Source organism: Condylura cristata, unplaced genomic scaffold, assembly GCF_000260355.1.
Source record: "Condylura cristata isolate star-nosed mole 26May11 unplaced genomic scaffold, ConCri1.0 scaffold00034, whole genome shotgun sequence".
NCBI lineage: Eukaryota > Metazoa > Chordata > Mammalia > Eulipotyphla > Talpidae > Condylura > Condylura cristata.
In genome coordinates this window covers 14,977,713-15,000,947 of record NW_004567135.1, presented here as the reverse complement: position 1 = coordinate 15,000,947, position 23,235 = coordinate 14,977,713, and the positions used below count along the sequence as shown (strand labels likewise).

Sequence of the window (23,235 nt, the reverse complement as noted above, 5' to 3'; positions counted from 1 at the left end):
CCTCCCCCTCCCGCGCGTCCCTCGTTTCCTGCCGGCGCCCGTTGCCATGACGACGCCGCTCCCGGGCCTCTGCGCTCCCGGCCCCGGGGTTGGGTTTTTTTCCCTCGCTCGCTCGCTCGCTCTTTCCCTTCTTTTTTTCCCCTTCTTTCTCTCCGACTTCGGCTCGCCGGTGGGAGGGACGAAAGTGAGGAAGTGCTGGCCTCTAGTGGGGAACTCCCCTCGCCCACAACTGGCCAGGGAGATGGGCGAAGAGGGGGAAGTGACGTGAAAAGGGGGCAAAAAGAAGGTATTTTCTGGAGCTTCTGGGAATAAGGGATAAAAAGAAAGGATCAAAGGGACCAACAGGCAGAGAAGGAGAGAGAGCAAAGATCTGAGAGAAACGATAGGCTGAGAAGGGAAATAATCCAGAGAAGAGGCTTCGAAGAAAGGGGCGCAAAAATTGAGGAGGTTGATTGTTCAAGCTCCTCGCCGCAACTCCAAGAAGGCGGGAAAGAATACTGCCCAGAAACAGTCAACCCAGTAGGCGTTGACAGTCATTTCAAAGCAGCCACCTAATCGAACTTGTTCTGAATAACGCTGCTCAGCTTGTGATTCCAGGGACTGTGCGCTTCTGTGTGTTTTAAAACACCCAGGTTTAAATGTTAGAACGACAGCAAGGGGAGCGTCAGGGGTAGAAAGAATAGAACAATGGGCTGTGTTTGGGAATGCTAAACACTTGAAGGGGCGGAAGACTTAGTCATTTTGTTTGTGATAGATACCACTTTCTAATTCCTAGAGTGTGAACACTCGCAAAAACGTCAAGCGCGCCTACTACGTGCCACCTCCTGTCCTGGAAGCTCGGATTCTCTCAATACAGAGAACAAAGATTACTGCCCACAGTAATCTTTACAAGAGGGGCTGGGAGACACCTTGTGGATTAATAACTAAGGTTGACACTTTTTCCTGATGTTATCATAGTAATTGTTCTTGCCTCGTGTCTTTTCCTAACCTCAGCTCCAGCCAATTATTTTCTGTCATCCCACTCATCATTCTCTTCCTTTAAGCCAATGCATGATTTGTTTTCAAAGAAAAAAAATAGAAGTGTTCCCTTTGTTTATAAATTAGATCCCTTTAGATTTGAAAGAGAGGAGTGTTTGAACTCCAGGCTCTTAATTTGTGGTAGCCAGATTTATGTCAGAACAAATTCTCTGCCAGGTTTCTAGGAACCAGTCAGACAAGTATGTGAGGGGAGAAACTCGGGGCAGCCAAAGGGGCACGAAAGCAGGACCTGAGGTGCGGGGAGGTGAATGCTGTGCTGCCAGAGTGGATGACAGGTTTTGGCTGAAGATGAATTGAAAACTTTCTGGCAAAGAGAACCAGTGGCAAAAACTTAGTAAAGCATTAGTCATTTAATTCAAGATTTTTGGCATGTCATAGAAGTTGAAAGCTTTTTCTCTGAGGCTTAGAAAAGATAGCAAGCTTTTTCTCTGAGGCTTAGAATAGATAGAGTCTAAGCTGAATCTCCTAGCACCAATAAAAATGTTCCTCTAGATAATATTTAGGTTATATGATGTTCTAGTAAAGAAACATGACTCCTGTTCATCCATGGGAGAATTATCACCAGTGTTTATAAAGAAAGCCTGTCGTCTAGCCCATGGGTCAGGGATCCACAGGCCCTTCATGTCTCCTACGGTCTATGGAACTTGCTAAACTAGAGGGGACGTGGCCATGGCAGCCTCTTTAGAGCCCAGCAAAATCACCTCTTCATATATTCATCGTTGCATTCCATTTTTAAAGAGTTATATTTCCTGGATTACCCACCTCCTACACTACTAAAAGTTGCACATTTCTTTGTTAGGGTACAAGATGATGATGATGTCTAAGTGTGTTTAATGCTGACATAACCTAGTTAAGAATACTCATAAAGCATGCCTTATTATTGGCCAGCAGTTTCATGTCTGCATTTAAAGTCTTCTACCCCATAATTCACAATACTGGATGATGGCTCCAAGAAAGAGCCATCATCCAAGGACACAGGTCTGAGCAATTTCTCAAAGAAAAATTCATTGTAAAAAAAGAACCATGACAAACGTGAAGCACCAGGGAAACCTCCCTCTAAGCAAATCTTCTAGGGACACTACATCAGTTTAGGAGCAGGTGCTGAGGAGCTCATCCCCTCTGAACAGACCCAAACAATTTAATCCCTAGAAAATCCTCAACTAACTTTTCTTTGTGAATTTTTGCTAAACTTTCTATTTTCATTTAATGATTCTGCTGCAATTAGTCTTTTCTTTTTCAAACCAAATAGTTCTTATGAAAGGAGGCTAAATCATTTCTTTACATAACACTGAAAGCAATTAGCCTAATAGGTAAAAGAATGCATCCTACCTGGAGTTTGGGAAGCCCTCCCCCGCAAACTTCTAAATAAGGGAAGGCAGGACTTGAAAAGAAATCACCTGTTGGGCAACAGTTCAATCAACTAGAATAGAAAGCAGGCTAATGTAATTTTGCCCACTGACTAAGCATTCTTGCAGGTCCGTTTATAAACCCAACAATTGTGCAATGAATTGTGAACGTGCTACATCTTGGCCTAGACCACCAGGAACGGTTGTGCAATGAATTGGGAAAGAAAACTGGTCCTTACCAGAAGTATTCACATCCCTGGAATGTGTCTATTTACAAAAAAGCAAGGAAGTAAACAGGTGTGATCACATTTTTATGCAAACTGACAGGATGAACTAGGAGGAAAAAACAAACCTTACACTGACCACCACCAATTACAACTTGAACCACCAGCCACATATCCCCATTCTGCCACAATTCTAGGTGCCTCATTAAAATCCAGTTGGGAGAAAATAGGATTAAGAAGATTTGTAGACTCAGATTTTCAAAGCGAAAACAAAGAAAGAACTTAAAAATTATCAAGCCTGGATTTTAAGTGGAAAAAATTAAAGGCTAAAAGATAAATGTACAATTCATGTAATCCCTAGGGAATAAATGCCCAGTAAATATTAGTTAACTGAATTAATGTCCTAGATGTTTGTCCATCTCTGAACTGAAAGACTCATCCCCATGACGGTTAATACACGACACCCACAATATAGCACTTTGGCATTTGAATATTTTAAACTGAAGGAGTCTAAAATAATGGCAAAAGGAAAATCACTCTGATCTGTCCCTTCCCTTATACAGGTGATAAGGTCCTCATGTGAGAGGTATTCCTGGAGAAAAGGAGCACCGTAATCACCTAGACTCTGGCGTTGATGTTTCCCCTAGCTAACGAAATCAGCCTTTGCTCTCCACCTCATCCTCTCACCTGACAGTGCTTAAAATCACCGGTCTCACTGTTTCCCTGGGTTTTCATTTTCTCATCAAGACTCTCGTGTCAAAATGAAAGGAAACAAGTTTTGTTGAAATAAGATGTCTAGGCCAGAATGGAGAATGGAGCCTTCTTCCCATATGCCATTCAGCGCACAGAAACTATTCCTCCTGAACAGAAACTGTTTCGAATCTGTGAATCCCCAACCACCCAGCCAGCTCAGGCTGTGGATTTTCTTGTTCTATATTCTTTATCCTATAAAAGCAACCTGCTTTTATTTTGCAGTTCCCCCAAGTAGCTTAGCTTCCACCTAAATTGTCTTCCTGTAAGCATTTTTGAAAAACAAGTTATGTGCTTTTTCCTGTTAATTGTCCATGTCACTTTAATTTTCCCTGTCAGGGACCCTGAGTGAGGAATACTCTTCCCTCGGTTTCCTTTCGAACAGAAGTTTAAAATTACCATATTGACTAGTTCAGCTCAATATTCCATCATGCCTTCACAAGAAACAGATACACCCCCACATCCTTGAGTGCATGAGGCTGAGAAGGAAAGACTTCACCAGGGTAGAGCGTTACCATGTGTTATGCCAGCAAAGCACAGAGCAGGTTCTCAGGTTCCAGGCAGCCAGGTAAAGGGGAGTCCTGGAGCCTCAGTAGCTTTTTCAGGCTTTTAATGCTCTCCCTATACCATTTGTAGTAAGACAACCAGATACAGGGCAGACAGGGAAGGCAGGGTGAGGGCAAGGTGGGCAGGAGGCTGGCAGGCCTCACAGCACCTGGCAAATCTTTCCTCTCTCTGGGGACAGCCTTCTCACCTTTTCTCTCCACTGCTCTCCGCAGTACCGTCCCCTGCTGCTGCCTTTTTATGCCTGCCTCCAGGCCCAGGTGCCCCCTTACGCACACCCACAAGCACTCCAGGAGTCCACCATCAGGCACACACATCCCAAGCTCACGCTCCAAAGCACCTCCTGCTTTCTAGGCTGCAGTTGATAGCTACAAAGGCCAACTTCGCAAAACCCTGAGCAATCTTCATTTACCCTATACAAGGCCATTAAGGGCAAATCAGCTTTGGCTTTCTTCCTATAAATTGAGAGTAATACCCAATAGTTGCGGGAAATAGGTGTTTATAAGAATTTCAAACAATATCTGACACATAATATAAGCTATTATCATTAATTTCCTTCAGTAATTAATTATAATTTGTGATCACCAAATGCATTTAAAACACTCTATTTTTATTCTGCCTACCTGAAAAATGTATTAACTCACAATGAGTTTATGCGTTAAGGAGTTTAGCTAATGCAGTGAGTATCAAAGAGGAAAAACTACCCTCTGAACTTTAATTAGTGGAGGTCTGTATTGCAACCATTTCAAGCCAAGTAGGATTACCGTCAGTTCTAGCAACTGAAAGAATTTTGGAGCCCTTCACATCCTTTTCACGGGTTTTAATAGTAAGCCGGGGAAACAAACCAGCAGCTTGAGCCGGCTGCCACAGCCCTTTTACACCCACCTTCCTCCCAGGCAAAGGTGTGCATATGTGCACATGCTCAAATACCACGCTCAGGTGTCCATAATCAAGCATGTGTGCCCCACACCCACACGCCTACTATGTTAACCAGATCAAGGTTGCAGGTGATAGCCACCCAGACCCAATGGCATAAAAAGACAGACCAACTCCATTTACCTTCCAGGGTCCATGAATAACAAAAGGTAGATTAACAGGAGAAAAGATGATATAATTTTTATTAATATCTACTTGTATGAGAGATTATGGACACAAAGTCAAAGAAGCTGCTAGCCTCTGTAGCATATGTACTTCTTAATGAACAGAAAAGTAATTGGTCTTTTTTTTTTTTTAAGATTTATTTATTTGTGCATACAGAACTGGGGTATAGGCCAGAGGTTCAGGAGCGGCGAGAGGCTTCACCAGAGACAGAGTGGGGAACTGAACAGGCAGATCGACGAAGTACACTGCTGAGGGGAGCAGCGGGTGGGTCAGGAGAGGTCTGCCACGCCATGTGGTCCCTCCCGGGGCAGGCGGGAATCGAACTCATGCGGAAGTGGCTTTAGATTCTCAGTGCTGTGCTTTAACCCGCTGCGCCACCAGGGAGGGCCCAGTAATTGGTCTTTTAGGGACAAAAATTATACAAGGTTGTTCTCTTTTTGCCATGGTATGAGGGGGGTGGGCAGCAAAGGAAAATTTATGCCTTTCTTTTCTACATATGTTGATTCTCAGTTGCTTTCAGTTCCAAATAACTCTTAGGCCAAAATGTTGTACTATGGGGTGGTATATTCTTATCTTCACTACTCTCATTTCTTATGAAAAGAATATTCCCTTCTTTGTGTACGTAATTTACCTCTTTAGGGTTTCAAGTATGTATCTTGTCTGCTTTCAGGACATGGATGCAAGTCCTTGTTAAAACTGTGGTGCAGCCCTCCCTGGTGGCGCAGCAGGTTAAAGCACAGCACTAAGAAGCTAAAGCCACTTCAGCATGAGTTCGATCCCCACCTGCCTGGAAAGTGATTCACAGGGCACAGCAGACCTTTCCTGACCTGCCTGCTGCTCCCTCAGTATGCTTCCTTAATCTGTTAATCTGCCTGTTCTGCTCCCCACTGTGACTCTGGTGAATTCTCTCACCACCGCTGCACCTCTGGCTTGTACCCTAGTTCTGTATGTGCAAATAAAAATATCTTAAAAAAAAAAACTAACTGTGGGGACATGGACTCCACCCTTCTGGGTTCTTCTAAAGCTGGATAAAAAGACAAATTAATATCAGACAGATTGGTGGAAGAAAAGGATCAAGTTTAATACCATACGTATGGAGAATATATATGACTAAATTCTGTGCTAAGGGGGCATCAAGGAAGACATCAAGGAGGAAGAGTTTTCATATGACAAGGAGGTGATGACTTCATAAGATAACATCTTGCCTCTAGATTTATGCTCTCTTTAAAATAGTTTTCTCTTATTAAAAAGAGAAATATTTCTAAAAATAAAATAAAATAATACCAAAAAATATTATCAGCAAACTGACAAATTACATATACTTAATAAAGTGTTATGATAGATACAAAAAAAGAGAGAAATATTTCCCTATATTTAGGTAGTCTTCATTCTTTTTTCAAAGATTTATTTATTTAGGCATACAAGAACTAGAGTACAGGCCAGAGGTGTGGGGAGTGAGAGGATTCACCAGAGATAGAACAGGCAGATTGACCAAAATGCACTGCTGAGGGTAGCAACAGTTAGAGACCAGACAGGCCTGCTGCGCCATGTGGGTTCACCTCCCTGGCCAGGGATGGAATTCATGCTGCAGTGGCTGCAGATTGTGTCATAGTGCTGTGCTTTAATCCCTTGCACTACCAGGGAGGACCCTAGCCCAGCAGTCTTGATTCTTAAAGTAACAAGAATTTCTCCTGAGTCCCACAGGGCCTCAATTGACTTTACTACCATACACTAAAGGGATACATATTGAGAAAGGCCTACTGTGGAGATCTTAGGAAAAACCTATCTCAAACTTTTGGGGAAGGCCAATCCCTCAAGATTAAGCACTAGATTGATTCCCTTGGTTATGTTGGTATAACTCCCTAGACCAAGTGAGCTAAGCCCTTGGGAGGAAGGATAAAAGGAAAGAACAATTCAAAATACACTGAGAACCTTTGTCAATGGCTTCATGTACATTATTGCATTTACTGCTAGCTTCAATAGCCTTTACTGCTAGCTACTAGTAATCTTTGGTATGAAGATAAGGAAATTAAAGCACGTGAAGTTTAGGTAAAATATTCAAAATCCATAGGGGTAGTAAAAGAGTCAGAATTTAAATTCCGGTCTATTGACTCCAAAGCTCATAACTATCTTTTACCATGTAAAAATAGAGTGGTGTGAAAGAGCATTTTCTAAATGGTTTGCATATGCATAAATATTTGCTCAAAAATGCTTGGTATTTGTCTTTTTAAATACCTGCAGTGGAGGCCCAGACAAACTTTGTTAACAAGGGAAATAGCTTTGGTTATTAATTCACAAAGATGGGTTATCAGTTCACTGAAGAGATATGGTGGGGATGAAGGGGAAATTTCTCCATATCCCTTTAGGTTCTTTTCAGACTCTTTGAGTAATCAAAACAGCATCTAACAGATCAACAGGAGAAAAAGAGCAATACATATGTAGTAGAGAATGAGAATTCTAGGGCCTCATTGGTGGCTTAAGGGTTAAGTCTTAGCGCTATCACCATACAGCCAGCCAGAGTTTGATTCCATAGCCACAAAGCAGCTGCTGGAGAAGCAGACCTCTCCTGTCTCTCCCATTGCTCCTCTCAACAGTGTATTTCAGTAAGTCCAACCTGTTCTTCTCCTCCCTCTTACTCCCCACACCACTGGCCTACACCCCAGTTCTTCTATGCAAAAATAAACTTAAAAAAAAAAAAAGAGGCCTGGGACATTAAGGAGAGAAGAGGGAGACTCAAATGAGGAAAAGAACAAATGCTCTATAATTGCATGTCTGAACTGCCATATAGTAGAGTTTGCCAATAGAAAGATTATTTCTAAAGATAACCCTAAACTTGTTTAATTCTCCCAATTTGTCCTCTTCAGTAATTAAGGGATTGGTAACAGTTTATCCTTAGGCTATAAGGCCTCAATTGACCCTAGCTCAAAATAACCCCCATGCTGAAGTATTAGACTTTTTTGAACATCTTGGGGAGACCTGTTCTGAACACCTCCAACACCTCAGCAAGAAAATGGAGATGAATATGTTATTTCCATTAAGTAATTCTCTGTTTTCTCTCAGGTCTGCTCACAAACTACAGTAAGCAGATAACTCCAAAGACTTCCTCCCAGAAATCCAGTGAATGTGTTACGTCTTGGCAAAGGGAAGAGTTAAAGTTGCTGATGGAATTCGGGTTGCCAACCAGCTGGCCTGAAAACAGCGAAATTATCCTAGATTATCTGGAAAAGCCCAGTGTAACCAAAATGAACTTCAAAGTATGAATGGGAGGCAGAAGAGACAGGTTGGTGATGAGATCTGAGCACTCATCCTTCAGCCTTTGGAGACTGAAGGAGACCATGAGTTGAGCAATGCAAGGAGTTTTTAGAAGTTGGGAGTGGAGAGAAGCAAAGCTATGATTTCTCCCCAGGAGCCTCCAGAATAAAATATAGCCCAGATGATGCCTTGATTTTCTTTCACCCGGTGACAGGCATGTCAAACTTCTGATTTATAGAACTGTAATGTAATGATTTATGTTACTTTGAACCACTAAGTTTGCGATAATTTTTTACAGCAGAAAGAGGAAACTGACACATTTAACTAACCAATATTTCAAAAAGCAAAAGCTAGTAATAGACATTTCTTTTTGTTGCCTAAAATCCAGCCACTTGCTAACTTCACTACTCCTTGTCTGCTAACAATGGGAGAATTTATTGTATCACATGCTTGGACTAATCAGTGAATAACTGCTCAGGAATCCTTTTGAGTAGCTGCTTTTTCAGTTTGTAGAAATGATATTAAAATATAATTTTCAGAGAGATAGCTTCATGACTCTCATGCAAATATAAAATGAACACATGTCAAAGATATACAATTCATTAATTAACAGGAGAACCAGTAAAATATTAAAATCCATTCAAAATGCATTTGAGAAGCTGGGTGTTTAAAGGCAATTTAGTAAAGGAATGTTAGAGAAAATTGCTGAAAATTGACTAAAGTCCTATGACTTTAACTGTGAACCCTAACCTTAAGGCTTATCTTTTCCACTACTGATGGAAACTATTTGCATCTATGAGTTAATCCCTACCTCTTCAGAGTTGTAAAAGTAGCCCATTCAATAGAAAAATGAATCAAAGGCACAAAACTAGCAATACACTAAAAGAATAACTAGTAACTCTGCCTTCTACTTCTGACTTTCAGGTACACTTTGAAACAACTATATTTATTAGTAAAGAAATTGCCAGAGTTAGGAAGAATAGATGTGTGCATGTGAGCTTCACCCCAAGAAGTTCACTCTGCCTGAGTTTTCCTTCCTGATATTATAGAAGTGTTTAAAGCAGAAGCAAAATTGCAGCAAACACACTCCTCCCTCAGATTCCCCTGGCTTGGAAAATGACAAAACACCTTGACATGGCCCTTGACCCTCTAGCTAAGTCATCCATTGAGTCAGCAATCAACAAAAACAGTTTGAGGGCATCTTATGAGACAGTCACTTTTTTCTGGCATTGATGTCCATCAGTAGACAAAATAGACAAAAAGTCTTACCTTCTTGGAATTTGATTCTCCTATGAGGGGCAAGGCAATACATAAAAGTCTGAAGGTGGCCCTCCCTGGCAGCCCTCCCTGGGTTAAAGCACAGCACTAAGAAGCTTAAGCCACTTCCGCATGAGTTCGATCCCCACCTGCCCCGGAAGAGATCCACATGGCGTGGCAGACCTCTCCTGACCCACCTGCTGCTCCCCTCAGCAGTGTACTTCGTCGATCTGCCTGTTCTGCTCCCCGGTCTGCCTCTGATGAATCCTCTCACCCGCCACATCTCTGGCCTGTACCCCAGTTCTGTATGAATAAATAAATGAATCTTTAAAAAAAAGTCTGAAGGTTATAAATTGATGACAAATGTATTAGGAGCACATTTTTGATTAGTTGGAAGAATGGGCGGGAGGCGGGGTGCTGGTGTGTGTTTAGAATTTAAGTAGGATTGACAGGGAAAACCTCCCTGAGAAGATGGTATTAAGAGATTGCTAGAGAGCCCTCCTGGTGGCTCAACAGGTTAGGATTTTAGGACGCAGCACTGTAAGCTAGACACAGCCACTTCAATGTGAGTTTGATCCCTGGACTGGAGGTGACCCACATGGCACGGCAGACCTCTCCTGTGTCGCCCACTGCTCCCCTCAGCAGTTTACTTTGTTAATCTAACTGTTCTGCTCCCCACTCTGTTTCTGGTGAATCCTCTCACCCCTGCACCTCTGGCTTGTACTCCAGCTCTGTATACATAAATAAAATATTTTAGAATCAAAAATTTAAAAATAAAGTATATAACCAGAAAGTGAATGCTATTGAGTAGCTAGATTTAAGGAATATCTCATATGCAGTGTCTGAATTTGTGTAATAACTGTGAGAGCTCAAGAGATCACATTTCTTAAATTACACCCAGAATATTTCTGAAAAGACATGCAAGAAATTGAGAACCATCTACACCCACACAGTTTACTGTCCACGTGCACTTGACTTCATTCTTCCACCGTCTTCATCAACATGACTTTAGTATCCCAGGAAACTCCTGCCCAAAATAAAAGTTATAAAGAATGTCTGACTCATTTCAGGAATAACTAGAACATCCATTTTACACTGCTCACCTTTTCAATAGGTTCAAGAGAGAGGATTCACCACAGTGGGGAAAAGAACAGGAGTATTGACTGAAATACACTGCTGAGGGGAGCAGTGACTGGGACCAGAAAGGTATACTGCACCATGTGGATCACCTCCCTGGCCAGGGCAGAACTCATGCTACAGTGGAGAGTGATAGCTTTGGAGTGCTGTGCTTCAACCCTTTGTGCCACTTAGGAAGGCCATTAATCAAATACTTATTCTGAAAGACCCACCTTAAGCCAGACTCCAAATCTCACAAATACTCTGATGCTACCCTCTCTTCCCCTAGCTACTAGTATTCTTTCAAGTTAGTTCCTTCACCTAGGTTTGAACAAACCCAACAACCTTGCCTTATCTGTGCATCTTTTGGTAGTAATGGACATTTGACAAAACTAATGGTGCTGAATAATACCCCTGAATAAAAAAAAAAGGTGTCTTTTTGCACCCTTCAATTTTTACATTGTTGTATCTTATCTATTCCAAAATAAATGGTAAATGGTAAATAAATAAATATTTTAAACTTGCTGTAGACACCAGGGTGTACTCTCCCTTCTCACCAGTAGGTGTCACTTCTCTCCCTGGGTTGAACAGCCCCCACCCTTACTTGCTGCTGAAGACAGGGATGCCAAGGGACCTTTGATGGCATGGAAAATGTTCACTTCTGGAAAAGGCTAGGCTCGCTCCCCACAGTAATAGCTAATACCTATTGGACACTTTCTAAAAGTGAAACACTATTTTAAAAACAGCCTTCTTAAAACAAGATTCTTGTATGCAATGAAATATACCTAAGGGGTATTTTATGAATTCTAACCTATATATACAACTATGAAACTACCTATGTCACCACAAACCAGGTAATGAACATCCATCACTTTCAGAAGTTCTCTAGTGTTAATTTTTAATTGATCCCTTCCTCCTTCTAGGTAAGTATTTAAGTTTCATGAAATATATTATTTCAGTACCCTCCCTGGTGGTACAAGGGGTTAAAGCACAGCACTGTGAAACTAGCCACAGCCACTTCAGCACATGTTTGATCCCTGGCCAGGGGGGTGACCCACATGTCATGGCAGACCTCTCCTGTCTCACCTGCTGCTCCCTCAGCAGTATACTTTGTTAATCCACTGTCTCTGGTGAACCTCCTCACTGCCCTACACTTCTGGCCTATACCCCAGTTCTGTATGCACAAATAAATAAAATCTTAAACAATATATATTATGTCATCCTCACCACCACTCTTGGAGGTAAATACCACTACTCCCATTTTACAAAAGGAAATGTGAAAGTACACAGGTTAAATCACTGCCAGCTAGAATGTGGTAGAGCTGATATCTATTTGCACACAGATTTCACACCAAATATACAACAAACTGGTGATTTCATACTGTAGCAAATGTCTCTCTGGGGTGTTATGAAGACTTCTCCAAAAGTACAAAGGCTTAACTTCCTAATCTTCAACACATGTATTCTTAACTTTTCATTGAATGGTTTATTCATGAAACTTCATGAATATTCTCTTTTCTCCTTACTCTTTTTACTTCCCCAAAAGATAAAAATTATTCATTTATTACAAAGGTATAAGTTTGGGCCCTCCTTGGTGGCTCAAACAGGTTAAAGCACAACACTATGAAACTATCCACAGCTACTGCAGTACGAGTTCTATCCCTGGCCAGGGAGGTGACCCACATGGCAGAGGGGACCCATATGACATAGCAGACCTCTCCTGCCTCACATGCTGCTCCCCTCAGCAGTATATTTCAGCAGAACCACTTGTTCTGCTCCCCATACTGTACCTGGTGAATCCTCTCACCCCCACACCTCTGGCCTACACCCCAGTTCTTGTATGCATAAACAAAAATAAATCTTTAAAAAATAAAAGTCCATATACTATTTGATTACATTTATAAGAAAATCTATGGAGATACAAAGTTGAATAGTGGTTGCTTACAACAATGCTGGGGAAATTTTCCCCATCCCAAATGTCTTCATCTAAGACTGAATGGATGGACAAAATAACATCAGCAAGATAAGTAGGTGAAAAGGTCAAAGTTTAATAACAAATATAAGGAGAATTTACATGGTTGTAAATTGTAAAGACTACATCCTGTGTTTCAGGCCCTGGGGCGTAGGAGAATGGACTGGGGGGAAGAGGAGGAGGAACCTCTACAATATAAATGAGAAAAGGTTACCTCAGCCTTACTCTGAGAATCAAGATGAGATTTTTTTTTTTTAAGATTTATTTTATTTATGCATAGAAGAGCTGGGATATAGGCCAGAGGTGTAGAGGGAGGGAAATGAGAGGACTCACCAGAGAGAAAGTGGAGAGCAGAACAGGCAGATCAAATACACTGCTGAGGAGGGGAACTGGGGGGAGACCAGAGAGGTCTGCTGGCCATGTGGGTCAGTTCCCTGGCGAAGGATGGAACTCTGTGCTGCAGTGGCTGTGGATAGCTTCTGAGTGCTGAGACTTAACCTCTTTGTGACTAGCGAAGCCCCAAAGATGAGGTTCTTTTTTTTTTTATGATTTATTTATTTATTCATACAGAACTGGGGTACAGGCCAGAGATGCGGAGGGTCAGAGGATTCACCAGAGACAGAAAGGAGAGCAGAACAGGCAGATCGATGAAGTACACTGCTGAGGGGAGCAGCGGGTGGGTCAGGAGAGGTCTGCCACGCCATGTGGATCTTCTCCAGGGCAGGCGGGGATCGAACTCATGTGGAAGTAGCTTTTGATTCTTAGTACAGTGCTTTAACCCACTGCGCCACCAGGGAGGGCCAAAAGATGAGGTTCTTAACAGAGAGGATATGTTCATTGATAAATATTTTCCTCCAATCAAAACAACATTCTTCTATGTCATAAAAGGGAGAGCAGTGACTTCTTCTCTGATAAAGAAAAGGGCAGAACTTTAGGACATGATAATCTCTTAGATTAGGGAAAATGGAAGTGGTTAGAAAAGCACAGAAGCTTATTTTTAGTCTCATAGGAATGTATTCTCTTAACTCCAAATATTCTGCATACCAGAGTGGGAGAAGTCTGAGATCAGTTCTGAGAATCTTAGGGTAGTCTGATTAGAACAACTGGAAGTAGGGCTGGGTAAGGGAAGAGAAGGGATAAAGGATGATGTTACTTTCAGAAGTGATGGGTATATTCTAAAATTGACTATGGTGAAGGTTGTAGGCACATATCTGAATATACTAGAAATCATTGAATTTTACACTTTAAATGGGGGAATTATATGGCTTCTGAATAACTAAAAACAAAAACCTACTTTTTGCAAAAGATACCTAAATGGCAAATGAGCTTTTTAAAAAGTGCTCAACATTATTAGTTACCAGGGAAATACAAAGTAAACACCAACATTAATACCAATGGTGTCAGAAAATAAACACATAAGAAAATACTAAAGAATTGCCAAAAATGTGGAATAACTGTTGCTACAGGTGTAAATTGATTAAAATATTTTGGAAAATGGTTTAATAGTATCTCCTAAAGTGTAAGATATGTATACCCTATGATCTACATATTCCTAGGTATATATACCCAACATAAAGGTGTACAACACGTTCACCAAACGATAAACAATAAGAATATTTGTAGCAGTGATAGTCATAGTAACTGAACCTGAAAACAGTCAACTTTCCAGCAATGTATAATGGATAAATAAATGGAGGTATAGTCATACCATGGAATACTATTTGGCAACGAAAAATGAATGTTCTACAACTACACACAATATCAATGAATATCACAAACACACATAGCAAGAGCACATATTATATAATCTTGTTTAATAAAAAGTAGGCAAGTCTAATCTATGTTTTAAAAGTCAGCATTTATTTTTGTCATTGCCTATCCAGAAGGAACATTTGAAGCTGTCTTCCCTTTATCTCACTGCCTGCTCACCAAATTTTACCTGATTACCACAGCCATCTCCCAGATGGTTTCTAAGACTTCAGCTTTACCTTTCTCTGCTCCATTCTTTATCCTGTTGCTAAAGTGCTCTTTCTAAAAAGGAGATCATTGTCTATCTTCTCTTTGCTTCCTCAATCTAACTTCTAGGACACACACACATACTAACTCTGAGTTCATGAACTACTTGGCAAAATGTCATGCTTTCTTCCATTTCTTTGCCTTTCACCTGTAGCTACCTTTTCCAAATCTGCTGCTTCTTTCCCTTTGTGGTATTTGCCATCCATTTCAGGCTTCAACCTTGAGTTCTTTCTGGCCATTCCTTTACCTGTCTAGGAAGAGGCCTCTCTCTCTCAAAAGCCACAACCACAGCTTTTGGTACTTTATTCTCTCATTTTAGTCACATTGCATGGAAACTGTTAATTATTTTCTCCCTCCCCAAGTCTGTGAGTTCCTTGAGAATAGAAACCTCATTTCATTTTCTTTGCATTTCCAGGCCTGATAAAGTCCCTGACATACAATAAGTATGTGCTTTGAGTACAATAGTCCCTTGGCACCTGTGAGGGGTTGGTTCAAAGGCTGCAGATACGGAAACTCACGATGCTCAGGTCCCCTATAAAAATGCCATAGTATTTGCATTGAACCTGTGCACATCCTTTTCTATACTTAAAGCACCCCTAGATTACTTATAACACCTAATACAATGTAAATACTAGATAAATAATCACTATAATGTATTGTTTAGGGAATATTGACAAGACAAAAAGTCTATGCATTTTCAGTACAGATGCAACAGTAATAATGGGCTGAGCTACATAACATGTGCTTTTGATCTGCTGTTGGCTGAATCCATGGAGACAGAACCTATATATATACCCTAATGTTACAATCACCATGCTTCTCAAATACGCACAAAAGTTCACATGTCAGTAAGTTAAACAACATAAATTTCCTCTATCATGTTGTTGATAAAATTTAAGTCATAAGAATATTCTTTTTTTTTAAGATTTATTTATTTATGCATACAAGAACTGGGGTACAGGCCAGAGGTGCAGGAGACATGAGAGGATTCACCAGAGACAGAGTGGGGAGCAGAACACTACTGAAATACACTGCTGAGGGGTGCAATGGGTGAGACAAGAGGTCTGCTGTGCCGTGTGGGTCAGCTCTCTGGCTTCAGTGGCTGGCGGTGGCCTGATAGCACTGTCTGTAACCACTGCCCCTGCCTCGATAAGAATATTCTTTATCTTGAATCTGAAGCTCAAAAGACACAAGAATAGAGTCCCTGTAATCAGGCATTCCACCTGCAAGCAACTGTAGTGTTTGGTGCACCTTCTCCTCCTCCAATGCTCTCTTGTAGGGGCATAGAGCTGAGTGTAACAGGAGGAAGCTTTTAGTAAGGGGAGGAGACTTTGGGACTGATCTCTTTTCTATAGTGTTCTCTTCCCATGACATGAGTGGTAAGGCAGGTTTGAGGGTGACCTCTTTTGGGAATGCTCCCCTCTTCTCTCACTTTGAGACCTCCTAGGAGGATCAGGGCAGAGTGTGAGGTGCAGGACACGAGGAATGAATGATTTACATAAGTGTTGGCCCTGGGCTTAGGGAAGTATTTCTATACCACACTTGCTTTTCTCTCTTTCGGGCAGAGTTTACAACTCAAGAAGCAAGATCAGTGTGTGAAGATCCAGGTAAAAGGTATAATTACCTAGGGATTCTCTGTTTAAAAATCATTCATCTTTCCTGTCTCCACCACTTTGCTTCTGAATCTGTCTCCAAACTAAAACATCAGTCCAAGAAAGAGCCTGTACAGGATTGGCATCCTGTGTAGAAAAAGGCTGGAGGAGTCACAAAGGAGAAAGCAGGTCAGGTAACCCTGGTCCTGCAGTTTCTGGTTACCAATCTCTGTCTGCCTTGCAGGGACCGGCTGGCTAAACATGATGAATATCAGAATTCTCCACTCGGACCCCTCCCTCAATCTGGGCCAAAAGCTTTGAGGAAAAGCCAAATGTGAGTCTTGTTAAGCAATGATCATCCTCTTAAACTTTTTGGTAGCCACAGAAATAGGCTCCGAGCCAAGTGTGTGTCAAAGAAAAGAGAATTTATTTTTCAGTCTATTCCCAAAGTCCTCAATTACATCTTCCTCTAGGTTTAATATCCAGGAACACATTCTTACCCTTCCTGCATCACCCCTAGCACCAACTCTCTGGAGAATACAGTCAGGAGCTAAACAGTGACTAAACACCACCCTCCCTCAATGATCTTTCCCACAAAGATTCTGTGGTTTTTGTGAGTATTTCTAGCCAATCTTCCCCACCCTTTATTCTGGCACTTATGCATCTGTGAAGTGGTAGAAATCAGCTAAGGTCATTCCTGATCATCTGTTACCCACTCACTAGTCAATCAGAGAAATCAAATTATTTGATTGAATGAGCTCTGTTTTAAGAGTCAGGAGGATGCAGTCCAATAATATCATAGAGTTCCTTTCCAACTTCTATCCTGGTGAAAAAGAACAGAAACAAAACCAGAAGATGACATCATGATAATCAGAAAATCTTCACAGTTAATAATGAGTTTTTCCTATCTAGAAAAGAAACCCATAGTCACAGAATAAAATTATTATTAGTTTAACTCAGAGGAGTCAAATCAAGTAATCTTTACATTTGCCTTAGTAATTTTATATAACAAAGATGTGATAATATAAAAATAATCAGGAGACATTCTTTAATTTTTAGTCTGAGAAAAAACATTTTTTAAGAAGTGATATAGAACTTACATGTCACTATTAACTATTTCTTATGTGAACTACAGAGATTATTATTTTGTCTTCAAGAATATAAGACCAAAAAGGGAAAGTCTACTTTATATCAAAAATAAACTTTCAAAAGATATTAACAGCAATTCAGAAGATGGTCCACTAACTTCTGAATAGAATCACTATACCTCACAAGCCCACCCCTCTCTCTCATGGGCTTACCTCATTCACAGGGATCAGAATACTCAATTGTTGCCTGCTCATCTGTAAAATGAAATGATCTATATTATTACATTGCAGAGAGAAAATACATTCAGAGAGAAAATATTTCATATTTTCAGGTAATCCCCATAGGTTCTGAGTATGTTTGGAATTACAGAAAGATTCTAGTCACTACTAATCACACATGTGTGGTATATGATTTATTTATTTTTAAAGATTTATTGTATTTACTTATGCATACAAGGTATAGGTCAGAGGATTCATCAGAGACATAGTGGGGATCAAAGGATCAGGAGGATCTACTGAAATGAGTTGCTGAGGGGAGCAGTGGGCAAGACAGGTAAGGTTTGATGTGCCAAGTGGGTCAGCTCCCTGGCCAGGGATTGAACTGGTCATAGTGGCTGGCAATAGCTTGATTGCACTGAGACTTTAACCCCTGCAACACCAGGGAGGCCCCCACTTGTGGTAAAGTATTGATCATAGCAAAAATATTAAGAATAGTTAGTCCCTAGAGATAATGGCTCTTTTGGTCTATGGATCACATCATATAGAACATCTCTGGTGCAGACAGAAGACTCTTCAATTGAATTTAAGAGTTTTAGGCGATCAGATAATGTATTTGTGTATTACTTAGCTTGGGAAAGCATATTTGTAAAACAAAGACAGGCATTATGAAGAATAAAGCAGAAACATGTTGGGGGATGCAGGTAAATCTCAACCCTTACCTGGCAGGTAGTAGTCATAGACCTTGATGGCTGCTGGCTTCAGGTTGGTAACCAACACACTTTGGCTGATGGTAAAAGTGTAAATCTGAGTCTTCTTACTGAGCTGTGGGAAGACAGAAAAGCCATCACCTTCAAACTAAATTAAAAACAACAGTCTATGCAATGTCAAGAGGCTCTTGTCTTCACACAAAATTTCTGAACCCTTCCTCCTATCCCTTCTGCCCCATGCCAGTCTTGAAGATACTGCTTCCTGCCGACTTTGGTGCTCTTTCTCTTTAGGATCTTTCAGCTTCCTAACCCTTCTGAAAAATGGTTCCCTCTTTGGTCTGTTTTTTGTTTTAAGATTTGTTTATTTATGCATACAAGAACTAGGGTGTAGGCCAGAGGTGGGTGTGGGGTGGTGCAGTGAGACAATTCACCAGAAAGGGGGGTAGGGAGCAGTATAGGCAGAAACACACTGCTGAGGGGAACAGCAGTCGAGGCAGGAGCAGTCTGCTGCCCAAGGTGGGTCAGCTCCCTGGCTGGCCAGGGGATTGAACAGGTGCTTGCAGTGGCTGCAACCAGACCTCATTCTTGGTCTACTTTAACCCATGGCTCCTCCACTAGGTGAATGGTCAAAGAAACAAGCACTTCATTTACTGCAGTAGCTTTAAGCTCCCTATGCCTTTCTCTTCATTCAGATCACTGATCCAATAACATGTCCTCAGAGAGGCTTTTTCTGACCACATCCTGACCTACCCCCATCATCATCCTTTATTCCTTCACCCTGCATAGCACTGAGCATGACTGAAACGACCACCAGGTGTGTGTGCATATGCATGTGTGTGTGTGTGTGTGTGTACACATATGTAATTTTAAACACTGGCATGCTGATGTCTCTCCAATGGAATATCACCCCATAAGGGCAGGGACCATGTCTATTGTTTTCACTGCTGTATCTCTACTCCATTGAAGAGTACCTGGCATATACTAGTTCATCAATAAATATTGTTGATTAAGGGACTATTGATACATTTGTATAAATTAATTTAAAATAACAAGAAAATAAGATTCAGGTTATAATTGGAAACCATTTCTTTAGGTAAGTGCTTTTCAAATTGGGGTCCAGGAACTCCCCATAGTTATATCAGGGGGTCTGTGAGATCAGAATTATTTTTGGCATAAAATTTGTTTTGTAACTTTCACGTTTTTCTCTTTTCACTATACAAATATACAGGGGGACACTGATATGTGATATTGCATCAAATTGAGTGCAGATGCATACAGGTGAGTCTTACTCTCTTTCATTAAGGCAGATAGTAAAGAAAAAGGCCAAACAATCTGCTATTCTTATTTTTTTGTTTTGGTAAATATTTCATAAAATTTTTGTGTTAAATTGTAGTATGTTTATTATAATTGTTTTATGATGAATTTGTAACTATTTTAAGACTTTTCTCAGTCTCAGTTTCAATAAGATAAATATCAGTAGATGTAGCTCAAACCACCACAGTTGCTGAGTACTTCTGAGAAATTTAGGAGCATAGAAGGGTCCTGAAACCAAAAAATGTTGGAAATGTTGTTTCTGCCCATCATTTAAATTACTATAAAGATTTAAAATAAATGTTTACTATAACCCAAAGAAAGCTGGGTAGATTCTTAATATCTGACCAATAGAATCCATATGCAAATGTTTGTGTATCTAAGGCAAACATGCATATAGACACACAATGCAGGTAAAAGACAATCTATACTAATAAAAGGAAGCCTGAATAGGAAGACAAGTTCAAGAAAATACACATATCTAATCATGTAATTGTAAGATAAATCAAGAAACAACCTACAGAACTACACTTACAAATGGATAAATCTATAATTGAAATTAGAAATTTTAGTACTCCCTTCTCAGAAACTCTTAGCTTCAGCAGAAAAATAAGCAAAGTTATTGAAGACATGAACAATACAAATAATAATGTGGGAGTCTTATACCTAGATTTGATCCAAACTCTTGAGAAAGGAAGTAAACTTTCTTTTGGAGCACACACCAAACATTTCCCAATAAAGACTGAGTATTAGGTCATGGGAGAGACTTTATTGCTTTCCAGGCACTGTCATGAAGACTATGTTCTCAGATCATAATGCAGTAAAATTAGAAATTAAAAACAAATGGATGGCTTTAAAATTAAATACCTTTCCCAAATAATAAAGTATAGAACTAAGTAGCAATGAAAACAACTCATCAAATTTTGGTACCAAGATAGAGGGAAATTTATAGTTTAAAATCATAGGAAAGCTAAAAATAAACAGCATTTAATTTAAGAATTTGGGAAAAAGGAAAAAAAAATCCCCTCTTCAGCCCAAAACAAAAAAGAAATAATAAAGAAAAAAAAATTAGTGAGACAGAGCCTCCCTGTTGGCACAAAGAGTTAAGTCTCAGTACTATGACGCTATCTGCAGCCATTGCAGCACAAGTTTGATCCCTGGCCAGGGAGGTGACCCACATGGCAGCAGACTTCTATTGCCTTGCCCAGTGCTCCCTCAGCAGTGTATTTCAGCACATCCACCTGTTCTGCTCCCCACGCTGTCACTAGTAAATCCTTCTCATCCCCTGAACTTATGGCTGTACCCTAGCTCTTGTATGTATAAATAAAATCTTTTAAAAAAACAAAAAAAGGCCTTCCTTGGTGGCACAGCAGTTTAAAGCACAGCATTAAGAAGCTAAAACCACTTCAGCATGAGTTCAATCCCTGCCTGCCCCAGAGGTGACCCACATGGCACGACAGACCTCTCCTGACCCACCCGGTGCTCCCCTCAGCAGTGTACTTCAATGATCTACCTGTTCTGTTCCCCACTCTGTCTCTGGTGAAGCCTCTTACCACCCTTGCATCTCTGGCCTGTACCCCAGTTCTGTATGCATAAATAAATAAATCTTTTTAAAAAATAACAATAATAATAATAAAACAGAGCATCCGAACCAACCAAACACATAACAAATAGCAATGGAGATCAATAAAACCTAAGGCTATTTTTGCAAAACACAAATTTGACTTTCCTCTGGTGAAACTGAATAGGAGAAAAAATGCATAGAAGAAAGGGAAGTAATCACATCTATAATCATGAACACTGGTTTTGGTTCTTGAGACTTGATGTTCCAGTTTAGAATCTGATTGGATGCACCGATGAGTAGGACATTACAGTCTCAGGAATGGTATCATGGAAAACAGAATCTGCAGCTTCCACTCACAACGTGGCGCCTGACAAACAGAATGACTTGGGTGGGACACACTACTCAATATGACTCCAAGCCTCAGTCTCCTTATATATAAGACAAGTTGGTGTGTAAGACTCCACAGAGGCATGTATGAAAGCATCATAAGCTTTACAAAAGCCTTAACTCCAACATCATGCTTTCCAGATTGTTCTTAATAAACTAAGAATTATCTCAAAGGAGCCTGTAGGGATTCTCTGGAACATAGCCAAGCCCTGGCTCTCTGGGAGATAAGAAAATCAGATAAATGAGCAGCTGTGGGGGTTAAAAGCTGGAAATGGATGTTAACTGACAGCAATTTGTTTGCATTGAAGTTACTCTAGTCTGCCAGTTCTACAGTAACCTATGTTCCTTGTGTCCAATAAAATATGATGAGATAGTGTTCTAAGAAGTTTTTTAGAACACTGATAATACTTGAGAACCTAATTACATATAATTAGGCTTATAAAAATTAATATTAACTTGACATTAAAGTAATAATAGCTAATATTTATGAAGGGTTTATTTCATAAGAGGCATCATTCTAAATATTTTTACATGCCTTAAATCATTAATTCTTTCAATAGCTCTATGGGATTAGAGACCTATTTTTACCATTACCCACCCTCACTTTACAACCAAGGAAATGGAAACATGCATCAACTTTCTCAAGGTTATTCAGGCAAGACCAAAACCAGGATTCAGTCCAGGCATATACTATATGTCAAAGATGTAGTAAGGAAAAAGAATGTAGATATCTCCTTAATACATGTGTATATTAATTATATGGTGACATGAAAATATTTGGGGTAAGTAAGTGTGAATAAAATAAATTAAAATGAATTTCATTTGCTTCTTTTTCCTTTTTCAATGTAACTTCGAGAGCACTATTTATAATAGCTAAGACACAGAAACAACCTAAATGCCCCAGATGAAGATGTGGTAGATATACACAATGGAGTACTACACAGCCATCAAAATGATCAGTGTGTGCCAATTGTGGCACCATGGATGGAGTTAGAAGAGGTTAAATTAAGTAAAATAAGTCATAAGGGGAAAGATAAATGTGGGCTGCTTTCACACATATGTTCACTTATATGTGGAACATAGAGAATCTGAACAGAGGGTCATGAAAAAAATGAAATGTGCAAAATGACCATACATCTGAGGCAAACAGCAGGTGAAGGAGAGGAAGAGGGGCCCACACAGGGGAGGCAAGGGACTATGGTGATGGATCACAGGTACTCTGGTGGTGGAAGAACTAAGAGAACTACCTGAGAGGGGGAAATCAAAACATTTCCCAAAATTAACCATCATTAAATGAAACTAAAGTAAATGTCAGTTTTCAATGACACAGAGGGCTCATGATCTGTACATGTCAGTGCTGCCCTGGATGTACAGGACATTCTATGGCACACGAGCCTGGAGGCACCATTCACTTGTGCTTGCAGCTGCATTTCTTCAGCTTCCCCCTCCTCCTTCCTGTGTGTGACACTAGTGTATATGGATTCTAAGATCCAAAAGCACCCAAGCTCTTAGGGTCCATTTCTGAATACCTACCTCTTCCAAGTAAATGTTAAGTGTGTCCGTTCCAAGTTCAACTTTCTTCACCAGTGGTTGTTGGAGAAGCTGAATTTTAAAAAGTGAAGAGAAGTAGAATAAGACTCAGGGAGTAACAGTCCCTGTCCCCTAGGGTGATATTCCAAAGCTCCACCATAATCAAAGAAACAAAATATACTGTGGAAAAGGTGAAAAACA

General features: G+C 40.4%; 1 protein-coding gene across 1 annotated transcript in view; it reads right to left on the bottom strand.

Annotated features, from left to right (window-relative positions):
- Positions 1–16,996: 16,996 nt before the first annotated feature.
- Positions 16,997–23,235, bottom strand: part of A2ML1 (alpha-2-macroglobulin-like 1) — a 37,832-nt gene continuing 31,593 nt past the window's right edge. Inside the window, exons 33-36 of the mRNA XM_004692933.2 lie at positions 23,038–23,106; positions 18,255–18,357; positions 17,530–17,571; positions 16,997–17,051 (exon numbers count right to left, since the gene is read on the bottom strand). Of these exons, the coding sequence (XP_004692990.1) occupies positions 17,531–17,571; positions 18,255–18,357; positions 23,038–23,106 (213 nt within the window). The 3' untranslated portion in view covers positions 16,997–17,051; position 17,530. The remainder of the gene's footprint in view (positions 17,052–17,529; positions 17,572–18,254; positions 18,358–23,037; positions 23,107–23,235) is intronic.